A 12,460-nucleotide genomic window follows, 5' to 3' on the forward strand; every position below is an offset into this window, starting at 1 on the left:
GTGTGTGTGTGTGTGTGTGTCTGTGTGTCTGGATGTGTACAGAGCTAGAGACTACACCTGTGGTCCGATTTCGATGAAATTTGGTATGTAGGTTCTAATCCATGGTATCTCCAGGCGTTTTTTTCATTTTTTTGAAATTTTGATTTTTAATGGGGATTTTCCCATAAAAACCCATAAAAAACCGGAAAAATCGAATTTTTTCAAAAATGGCCCGAACGATTTTGATAAAAATTTAGTATGTTGTAGCCCTTTAAATTCTGAACAAACTGGTAAAAATTCCATTTCTCTAAAAATTACGGTACAAAAGTTATGGTAAATTATGTTATTTTCCCATAAAAACCCCATAAAATAACGAAGAATAGGGTTTTATAAAAAAATCCTGTTTTTATTCAACATAGTATGTTATGGTCCTTACAATTTTGATAGTTTTTTTAAATTTTTTAGAAATTTGGATTTTTAATGGGATTTTCCCATAAATCCCCATAAAATAACGGAAAAATATAATTTTCCCAAAAACGGCCCGAACGATTTTGATACAAATTTAGTATGTTGTAGCCCTTTAAATTCTGAACAAAATGGTACAAATCTCATTTCTGTAAAAATTACGGTTCAAAAGTTATGGTAAATTATGTTATTTTTCCCATAAAAACCCCATAAAATAACGAAAAATAGGATTTTAGACAAAAACCCAGTTTTGATTTAACATTGTATGGTATTGTTATGGTTCTTACAATTGTGATAGTTTTTTTCATTTCTTAGAAATTTTTATTTTTAATGGGGATTGTCCCATAAAACCCCATAAAATAACGGAAAAATAGGATTTTCCCAAAAATGGCCTGAACAATTTTGATAAAAATTTAGTATGTTATAGTCCTTTCTGAAGAAATTCTGAAGAAAATTGTACAAATCCAATTTCCGTATATTTACTCTCACCGCTTACACATGATAAAGGTTGTTGACAAGCTTATGGGAGAAAGTATGTGTCAGAATGCTGATACCGTTTATTACATACCATTTACAGGTGCTCAATATGGCCCCCTTTACATGCACAGCATATGTCTCGGTGATGCTCAAATTCGTCCCACACCTCAGCTAGCATGTCTTGAGTAACTGATTCCATGACGGATTCTAATGCGGTTCTTCAATTCGACCAATGTTGTTTGAAAAGCAGGGATATAAACAGTGTCTTTTAGAAACCCCCACGAAAAGTCACAAACAGTAAGTTCCTTGGAGGTCAGTGATGTAACGTGGAATCGTTATGTCCAGTACACCCGATTCATTTTTGAGGAAGCGTACCATTTAAAAACTGTCTCTCGTGAAGATTTCAGTTCGGTGGATCATCGTCCTGGTATGAATTTATTAGAATCTGTTACCAACTGAGGGAAGAGATAGTTTCCTGACATTTTTAAATATGTTATTCCCGTAACAGTGTTCTCAGAAAAAGGAACCACACATGTAATTCTGTGAGACTGCACAAAAAATATTAACCTTTGGGGAATACTCATGCTGTACAATTTGGTGTTGCTGCTCGGTCCACCATGAAACAAAGTGAAACTTCAGAGCTTCCTCTTTCCAACTGTATATTGTTTGATAAATAGCTTTAATTTTTCTATATCGGATGAGTCTTTTTCAAACGGCCTGTACACACTGAGAATCTATGGTGTTAGTTTTGCTAGCTTTGGGGCTTCATGCTGATGAGTATAGTGTTGTTTAGTTTCAGTTCATTGCTTTTCTGTCTTCATATTTGTATATTGTTTTGTGTAGTTAGCGTGAAAAAAACTACAAAATTGTTATGTTAGGTTTAGGTAAGTACGTTCAGTAGCTAAATGCTGGGGTTGAGATATAACAGTCACTTGAAACCAGGAGGAGTTTTCTTACCTACAAATTTGTTGTGTAGTTAGAAATACTCTCAATAGGAAAGTCCATATTTTACCTTCAAATTAAAATGTTTACACAATTCACAAAGCTGATTCTTGGTTAGTCTCAATTTCATAACTATGGGAAAGGTACAAAGTATCGAATTTATAAAAAAATTAAAATTGTATTATTATATTACAAGTATTAATTATTTACTTCTTCATCTGTGTCATATTCACTTCCTACACTACTCTTTGTATCTGCATCTGAATCTTCTTGTACAACATTTGAGTCTTTCTTTTCAGTTTCAATCTCATTGTCTGCATCTTTAACCTCAATATCTTTGGTCATTTCTTTATTTTCTTTCTCTTTTGCTTCTTTCTCTTCTTCTTCTGCCAGTAAGAATTTTTCCCACTTTGCTCGCCTCGCCTGTATTTCTTCGTCTGTTTCGGTGATTCTGTCAACATAACAAAAAACATTGGTGTTGAGTTACATGTAAGGAACTCACTTATTTGTAAAAAAACTAAACCATCGTGAGAAAAAGCCAAAGAAAGCTGTTTAAAAACAAAATACCAATTTTGCGCCGAATAACAAGTATCCAAATTAAGTTCTAATAATTGGATACTTAGAAAGATATAAAAATTAAAACTTACTTGTATTTTGTGTGGCCGTCCCATAATTCAGCAGTTATTTTTCTTTGGCCAAACCACCTTCCGTTTAGTAACTGAATACAAGCATCAGCTGCCTCAAACTCTTTAAAGCTTATTTGGGCTACGCCTTCAGGATGTCTCTGAAAAAATTATAAATTTTATTGAAGAAGTATAAACACTTACCCATTGCTATCTACCCATTGCAGAGTGTAAGGAAATAGGAGGGATTAGACTTACCTTAATGAGAACGAGTAATCCTCTCATTGGACTGAAATTGATGTGTTTTAACAGAACCAAAAGGTGTGTACCAACAATTGAACAGCTGTGAATTTCAAAAGAATATTTAGGATTCGGAAAAGAACAGTGAGGTAAAAGGAGAGTGTATGTGAAGACAAATGCAATAGTATCAGATGTCTTATTACGATCAGAAAAGTTTTGCGGAAAGAGGTAGGTATGTTTTGTGACTTCTTTAATGAAGTGTGATTTTCTGTTCAGTGAAAATAAGTAGGCCCAGCCTCAATTTATGTGTAAAATGGTTCTGTGCAAGAATCTAGCGTCCTAGGATGTAAAAGGTAGGACAAAAAATTGATGAAAAATTAATACATTGTGTTGAAGTACTCACGTCAAAAACGACAACTTTCTTGACAGCGCCACACTTTAAACACTCCTCCCTCAGATCTTGTTGGTATTCAAGTATCAACTTGACATCTCTATCAAACATTTCAGGTTCAAACAGGTTCTTGACTATCACAATCTTCTCGTGTTTGGCTCGTTCACCTCTCAACTTGTCTGGCATCCAAGCAAACAGTCTAGACATAACATAAACTATGTTACAATAGGTAATAGGAGATATACAAAATCAATTTTATTCCCTAAAATTAATGTGTTAAGTTCTACAACCAAAATTATGTTTCTTGAAAATACTCTTCCTCTCTGTCTCTAGGAACGTAAATATTCGCTCATCCTAGAACTCCTCAAAGCTTATGGTTCAATGGTGTCGGTTCAATTATCAACGAGCCATCAGCAACTTAACCGTAATAGCTTTGACTATTGAAAAACTAGATATTCCATCCACATTTCGCCAGTTTTTATGTAAAAATGGAATTAGTTGCCCCACTGACAGATTGCACTGATGTAAATTACCCATTTCTGTTGAATATTTGGACTTTTTAACCAAGTCAAACTGTTAGGACGACTTTTTGTAAGACAATATAGCATCTTTAATGTCACATCAACTATCCCATTGACAGAAATATTAGATAGAAAATAGAATGTTAGACACTAGCACAACCTATGTCTGGCTCATGGAACTACGTTATTTTTAAGAAAGAAAAAAAATGATGACATCTGGTTGATATGGAAAGTAAGACTTCTTCAGTGTCCAAAAGTCAACGGTAATATAATAGTAATTATTCAGTGATGTGAAAACAAAATATAAAACTAGGCTACTCTATTCCTAAACGTTAGACTATATGGAGAGGAGTAGAACATGTTAAAATTATCCCAATTTGAGAATGGAAATTAACATTACTCAGTGGACAACCTATTTTAAATAAACTATTCTAGTAACAAAAACTAAGGAATAGTAGCATTAGCTTGCTTTGTAATAACCTCATTCAACTAGTTGAAACAAATCCATGGTTGTTTCACATTGATTGGAAGTCAACTTCAGTGTCTAAGAGTGAATTGTAAGAAAAAAACCCTGCCAAAAGTATACAATTTCAAGACAATTCTAAACCTAGGCAGAATCAGTTACTTACTTCTCCTGTATCTTCTTCAGTTTCTCTTTATCCTTCTTGCGCTTCTTTTTAGGCTTGAGTGTCGGGTCGTACTGTCCCTTCATGGTGAACTTTGCCCTCTCCACTGAGATGCAGTGACCTCTGACATCAGAGCCATCCAACAGCTTCAGGGCCAACTCCACTGACTCTTTCTGCAACAAAATGTGTAAAATGAGATTCTTGATCTTAGTAACTAATCATGAATAAAGGACCATGGTCTTTTTAGTAACTGATTTATATATTAAAGGTCATATTTTTGCATCACCACTATACAGTGGCGGTTCTAGGACCTTGTCAAGGGGAGGCTTCCAGGGGGGTTCTGTAGGGTTTGGAACAAAAGGAGGGGGGTTGTCAGGGAGTCCTTCCTTGGAAAATTGGGCGTAGTGAAACTGCCCCGACATTTTGGGTACTTTTCAAACATGAAACTGCCCTGCTCATTAAAGAGGATTAGGAAGGTCACCTCGCAAAACTAGAAATGCTGAAATTGCTCCGAGCGCCTGACCAGGGACTGGGGAAAAAGGGAATTATTTTTGTACCTGTATCCTCTCAGTGACTGCAGTTTTCCAAAACTACTGTCGACCGCTTTTCCTGTCAAGTCACAATTAATTGTTTCTGTACCAATACCTAACCTAACCTAAAATAAGCTAGTATTCCTGATATTGGTGGTAGTTATTAGAAGAATGCAATCAATGACAGAACGCAAGGACAACAATAATTCCCTTTTTCGCCAGAACCATAGCAACTACCTAGCCAGGCGCTCGGGGCAATTTCAGCATTTCTGGTATGGCGAGGCAATCCTTCTTGATGCTCTGTAATGAGCAGGGCAGTTTCATAATTTAAAACGTATCTAAAATATCAGGGCAGTTTCATCGTCCCCAGAAAATTTGGTTTTTTTAAATAGCATTTTGATGATTTCTAACGTCTAGAACAGTATCCAAAAACCTCTGTTACCCGAAATTGAAATATATGTTTGGATTTATTTTTCAATGGGAGGGCTTTAGCCCCTGCTCCTGTAGCAACAACTCCCCCCCTCTTAGAACCACCCCTGCCACTATAGGTACATTATATACCATTATTACCTTCTACCATTATTAGTGTATCTTCTAATCATAAAGGTTATCTTTCTACATGAGTTGTACAATAGAACATAGAACTGACAAAATGTTACTACCTCAGCAAACCTGTAGACTAAGCAAATTTTTATTCGCATGATTGAATCATTTTCAATTCGCCTAAGCAGCATACTCAATAAAAAATGTTATAGTGAATAAATATGACTTGTTTATGAAAATGAGTCAAATTCCCATCATATAAATTGAAATTCGCTTAGCCTGCACTCTGCAGGTTTGCTGCGGGAATGTTATTTTATAGTTAAATTATTCTATCCAAACCCCCAAAAATATTTTTTTCAATAACCTATAGATTCAGTAATTGTTTCTAACAATAGTAGCTACAGTTTTACCCCATTTTTGAAATGTGAACTTCAAACATTGCTATAAAAAATGCAATCGATATATTACAAAATCACGTCGTCAGCGCAAATGAAAGATACGAACGCCTTCGATCTAGTAGATGCAGTCCTGCTACGTTCATGTTGTGCGGGTCGTGTCATCAACGCCTAGACTTGTTTATTCAAGATTTTTGACCACGAAAAAGGGAGTTATACAATAATTAGTCCTTAGAGCCTAGACGTTCTAACTCATAAAACAATTTTAAAAAATACAAAGAAAATGTTTAATCCCACAGTATACTAGATATTTAAATTACAATCACTTTGGTATTTGAAAAAAATATTTTGAGATAGTAAATAACTCTTCAGCGGCTGTTTAATAATAACAAAATTAACATTGCTCTTATGGCGGGCAAATCCAAGATGGCCGTTGGCTTCCATGAACTCCCTTGGAAATCAATTCAAAACAACAAAGACAATTTTTAATCTCATAGTATACAAGATATTTAAATTATAATCCTTTTGGTGTTTAAAAAAACTATTTTTTTGGATGGTAATTAACTCTTCAGCAGCTGTTTGGAATCATCCAAGATGGCCTCTAGAGTCCAAGGACTCTTAATAGTTACGTATAAAATTACAAAAACACTATTAAATTTAAAATTCCATATTATTCTTATGGAGAATAGATACACTGTTGTTAAAATACATATATTTTTATAAAATTTTGCAATATTCTTTATTTCATACTAAGCTTTAAGCATTTTATATACTGTTTTTTTTAAATCTAGGATAAAGTGTTTCTGATTTTAATTCTCAGGTGGGTTCCGAATCATTGGATCACGTCATTAACACGCAGCACTTAGCTAAAATCCATCGGTGACTGGCCAGATTAGAACCCAGAACTTTAAGACAACATATCCAACAACACAAGGTGGGTTATGAATCACCAGGTGAAGTCATCCTTACGTTTCTTAACCTAATTGTGTTTGGCGGGATTCGAACCAGAGTCCCAAGGGCAGGAGTCCCGCGCATCAATTGACCGATGAGGATGATGATGGTTATGATTACCTACATCAAGGCCAACAACACTACGCCGCAGAGGGAGTGGCAATGATGATCTCACCCTACATCACTGACACTATTGTTCAAGGAAACGCTCTATGTTCTCAATCAAGGTTTCAAATGGTTAAACAAATCTAGGACGTTTCGTGGACGAAAGCATTGTGTTCCACAACATCAGGGGTATACTAATCAGTAAATTATTGTAGGATTTCAACACAGATGATTTTCAAACTAAAGACCATTACTGTACTAAAAAATTAATTTTCACATAAAAATGGAAACCTTTTTTGGATAGAGCACAAAATCTATCCAACGAATGTGTTTGATTAGGATGTTTGTTAAATTTTACATCACTTTGCCAATGCGAAAGCTGTGTGTACTTCAGTACATTGTATTTAACAAAGAAACCTTCATGTATGAATTACGCAGCAGAGACATAATGAAAGAAGAGAAATTACCTAAACAAAAACTCCAGGACAAATTATGAATTCCCAAGACAAAAGAATAGTTTGAGGGCAAAGTTAAATTCAAGATGGTATCCTTGGCACTCTCGATTCCAGGTCTTCATGACGCGTGGGCTGGTTCGATTCGAAGCTAAGCTGATTATAGACTCAGATACCATTTTCTTTGTAACAAACAAGTAGACGTTAGTAACAAAACCAGCGTTTCCACCATTCCCTAAATAAAAAATAAAAACTAAAAAGAAACACACATAAAATTCCAATATAGGTCAAAACCCACAAATAAACAAAAGTCAAGGCAGCTGGACTCGTAAATAAGAAATGAAGATTTTAGGATAAAACTACAATGACTGGTTTGGACAAGGACTTTTCAACCATTTCCAAAACTCACAAGATTCCAGTTGGAAACCTTGTATACTTCCGATGATGAATTCAGAGTTAGCATGTGAAATTGTGTTTGATAAAACTAGATTACATGGAGTGCAAACAAAATTTGTATTCTGTCGAAGAACAATATCTCTCTTTGAAATCTTTGGGAGCGCCGCGGCCCGAGGCGTATTGCCATTATTACCATTGTCGCCGTTGTGTGTGTTCAGCTTAGCTCTCAATCTAAATCTCTTCTAGAAATCCACCAAACAACGAACGGGTCCGAATTCCTGCACGAAACTTTATGATTTAATAGATCGTTCTTCGACATGAACAATGTAGCTTTTTTTACCGAGCTGCTTAACTTGAGACTGGATTTTAAAAATAATCCAACAATGAAACAGCTGATCGTAGTAACAAAGCTACACAAGGCATCTCACTCCTTTCTACACTACAAACACGTAAAAAGTTTTACAAATTAAAATATGTTCTGAACACATGAATGCCATAGTACAATATAGTATATTTCATCACTAGGGCGGAAAGTGGTTTTTTTTTTCGACCCGAGCTCAAGTTTCACTAGCTTCTTTTCAATATTTGCTAATGCAAAATAAGCAACTGTTCGACAATTTCGTATGACGAAATTAAATAGTGATCCGACCATTTTGTCTATTACCGTACATTACTAATCGATATGTCGAACGAACTATTGACAATATTGCAACAAAAAGCTACAACCGATCAAATCATTCAATAAATAATTTCGATACAAGCCGTTGACAATCGAAGTGTACACAACTCTTTACAACAGCTGATTATTATTTCATAGGGACTTGAAGAGTACTTTAGACCCGCAACGCAAGTATTAAAAACGGCTGTCCTTGTTGCAGTAAGGCAAGAAAATATTAATTAACAACTTTCAGAAAAAATGTATGTGTTCAGATAAAATAATCTCGAGTCTCTACAAGATCCAATATTTCTGAACGTGTGATTTGAAACAATCGATCGATTCAATGAAACACAGTTCCCAACAATTGTTTCAGAATTAGAATCTAGTTTTTGTTTCAAGATGCGATGCATTGTGGTTACAAGTGCTATGAAGCCTATTATACAACTGAGGAAGAGTGAATTACTGTAGTTATTGTAATGAAATATGAGAAGATCCTGAGATGGAAGGGAGTGTTCATTTCAGCCCTACAATTACCGCCCTCGTCTGTATTCGAGATAGCCCGATTGTTGTAGCTTGTAACTACATGTAGATATAAGTAGAGCTCGAAGAAACTAGGTTGTGTCAAATTTTGGGTAAAGTTACATAGAATTTAGGTTTACTTTGCACGTGCACAGTCAATTGATCATTTGTAGTTGTGAACCAACTACATAGACGTAATTGTGTTTCGGTTATAATACGCCCTAAGGTCCAAAAAATAGACTGCGTAGTCCTTCGAAATTTAGGTCATCATTAAGGATTGGACAAGACGACATAACAAACACACATAAACACAAAATAACGTAGACGATACTTAAATAAATCTGGTATGTACATCTTGGATACTTTTCCTCTGGTACTAAATCAAGCGTTGTTCGTAAGCATTTATTTACTAGGTGGCGTTTGCAGAGGCATCCACAAAATTGAGCGGAGTCATCAGGGGTTCATACTATATTGTTTTTGTCATGCTGCAGTCAAAACAGTCGTTTTTAATGCATGCGTTGCGGGTCTAAAGTAGCATTTTTACTCTTTAGGGAGTAAAGATAGTTTTATAGGTTAGTTGTAAATTTCTATTGTAAACGATTGCATGTATCGAAATATGTATCGATTTGTGCTTTGTAATAATTTTAACCTACAGTCTACAGTCTCTTCCCATAGCATTTTAGCATTGCAGATACATTAATCCATTCCCACACTCAACACTGCTCACCTTTACTACTTCCTTCATCACCCCCTACGTCGTGGACCTTTTTCCCTCTCTTCCCATAGCATTTTAGGATTCCAGATACATTTATGTAATTGCCAAAGGCAGTTCCCACACTCTGCACTGCAAGCCTTACTACTTCCTTCACCATTTCCTACGCCATAGACCTGTTTCGTTCCCTTCTCGTAGCATTTAAGTATTATAATTGACTATATATTGGTATATTGACTTTATAATGGTATTAGATACATTTATCTAACTGCCCAAACGGTTCCCCCACTCTCCACTGCCAGCCTTTAAAACTTCCTTCACCACTTCCTACGTCGTGGGGCCTGTTTCCTTCTCTTCTCTTAGCATTTTAGGATTGAAGATACATTAATCTAACTGCCACAGACGGTTCTCACATTATGCTCATACTTTACTACTTCCTAAGCTACTTCCTACATCGTGGACCTGTTTTTATCACTTTCCATAGCATTTTAGTATTTTAGATACGTTAATATAATTGCCACAAACATTGCCCACACTTCACACCGCTAGCCTTTACTACTTCTTTCACCATTTTCTATGTCGCGGGCATGCTTCCATCCCTTCTCATAGCATTTCAGCATTGCAGATACATTAATCTAACTGCTACAAAGGGTTCCCAGTTCCCACACTCCACACTGCTCACCTTACTACTTCCTTCACCTCTTCTTACGTCGCGGGCCTGTTTCTCTCTATTCCCATAGAATTTTAAGATTGTAGATACCTTAATCTAATCGTCATAAACAGTTCCCACACTCCAAAAAGCTCGCCTTGACTACTTCCTTCACCACTTCCTACGTCTCGGACCTGTTTCCCTCCCTACCCTTAGCATTATTGGATTGCAAATACCTTAATCTATTGGTTATAAACATATCCCACACTCTAAACAACATTTCCTTTACTACTTCCTTCGCAACTTCCTACGTCACCGACCTGATTCCCTCCCTTTCCATAGCATTTTAGGATTGCATATACCTTAATCTAATCGTCATAAACAGTTCCCTCACTCCGGACAGCTCGCATTTACTGCTTCCTTCACCACCTCCTACGTCACGGACCTGATTCCCTCCCTTTCCATAGCATTTTAGGATTGCAGATACCTTAATCTAATCGTCATAAACAGTTCCCAAACTCCGGACAACTCGCCTTCACTACTGCTTCACCACTTCCTACGTCACGGACCCGTTTCCCTCCCTTTCCATAACATTTTAGGATTACAGATACCTTAAACTAATCGTTATAAACAGTTGCCACACTCCGAAAAACTCGCCTTTACTACTTCCTTCGTCACTTCCTACGTCACAGACCTGTTTACCTCCCTTCCCATAGCATTTTAGGTTTGTAGATACCTTAATCTAATTGTCATAAACTGTTTCCACACTCCGGACAGCTCGCCTTGACTACTTCCTTCGCCACTTCATACTTCGCGGACCTGTTTTCCTCCCTTCCCATAGCATTTTAGGTTTTTAGATACCTTAATCTATTGGTCATAAACAGATCCATCACTCCGGACAACTCGCCTTTACTACTTCCTTCACCAATTCCTACGTCGCGGACCCCTTTTCCTCCATTCCCATAGAATGTTAGGAATGCCTTTAATATTACCTTTATCTAATCGTCATAAACAGTTTCCACACTCCGGACAGCTCGCCTTGACTACTTCCTTCACCAATTCCTACGTCGCGGACCCCTTTTCCTCCATTCCCATAGAATGTTAGGAATGCCTTTAATATTACCTTTATCTAATCGTCATAAACAGTTTCCACACTCCGGACAGCTCGCCTTGACTACTTCCTTCACCACTTCATACGTCGCGGACCTGTTTTCCTCCTTTCCCATAGCATTTTAGGTTTGTAGATACCTTAATCTATTGGTCATAAACAGATCCAACACTCCAGACAACTCGCCTTTACTACTTCCTTCACCACTTCCTTCGTCACGGACCTGTTTTTCTCCCTTCCCATAGCATTTTAGGTTTGTAGATACCTTAATCTAATCGTCATAAACAGTTTCCACACTCCGGACAGCTTGCCTTGACAACTTCCTTCACCACTTCCTACGTCGCGGACCCCTTTTCCTCCCTTCCCATAGCATTTTAGGATTGCAAATACCTTAATCTAATGGTCATAAACAGATTCCATACCCCGAACAGCTCGCCTTTACTACTTCCTTCACCAATTCCTACGTCTCGGACCCCTTTTCCTCCATTTCCATAGAATTTTATGAATGCCTTTAATATTACCTTTATCTAATCGTCATAAACAGTTTTCACACTCCAGACAGCTCGCCTTGACTACTTCCTTCACCACTTCATACGTCGCGGACCTGTTTTCCTCCCTTCCCATAGCATTTTAGGTGTGTAGATACCTTAAGCTATTGGTCATAAACAGATCCAACACTCCAGACAACTCGCCTTTACTACTTCTTTCACCATTTTCTATGTCGCGGGCATGCTTCCATCCCTTCTCATAGCATTTCAGCATTGCAGATACATTAATCTAACTGCTACAAAGGGTTCCCAGTTCCCACACTCCACACTGCTCACCTTACTACTTCCTTCACCACTTCATACGTCGCGGACCTGTTTTCCTCCCTTCCCATAGCATTTTAGGTGTGTAGATACCTTAAGCTATTGGTCATAAACAGATCCAACACTCCAGACAACTCGCCTTTACTACTTCCTTCACCACTTCCTACGTCACGGACCTGTTTTCTCCCTTCTCATAGCATTTTAAGTTTGTAGATACCCTAATCTAATCGTCATAAACAGTTTCCACACTCCGGACAGCTCGCCTTGACTACTTCATTCATCACTTCCTACGTCGCGGACCTGTTTCCACCCTTCCCATAGCATTTTAGGATTGCAAATACCTTTATCTAAAGGTCATAAACAGATTCC

At 37.0% G+C, this 12,460-nt stretch overlaps 1 protein-coding gene across 1 annotated transcript in view; it reads right to left on the reverse strand.

Moving 5' to 3' along the window:
• Positions 1–1,762: 1,762 nt before the first annotated feature.
• LOC128986148 (HIV Tat-specific factor 1 homolog) overlaps positions 1,763–12,460 on the reverse strand; it is a 78,283-nt gene continuing 67,585 nt past the window's right edge. The window contains exons 6-9 of the mRNA XM_054406318.1: positions 4,268–4,437; positions 3,130–3,316; positions 2,511–2,647; positions 1,763–2,314 (exon numbers count right to left, since the gene is read on the reverse strand). Of these exons, the coding sequence (XP_054262293.1) occupies positions 2,062–2,314; positions 2,511–2,647; positions 3,130–3,316; positions 4,268–4,437 (747 nt within the window). The 3' untranslated portion in view covers positions 1,763–2,061. The remainder of the gene's footprint in view (positions 2,315–2,510; positions 2,648–3,129; positions 3,317–4,267; positions 4,438–12,460) is intronic.

The sequence above is a fragment of the Macrosteles quadrilineatus genome, unplaced genomic scaffold (assembly GCF_028750875.1).
Source record: "Macrosteles quadrilineatus isolate MER2022 unplaced genomic scaffold, UCM_ALF_1.0 Scaffold_2__2_contigs__length_208266976, whole genome shotgun sequence".
Lineage (NCBI taxonomy): Eukaryota > Metazoa > Arthropoda > Insecta > Hemiptera > Cicadellidae > Macrosteles > Macrosteles quadrilineatus.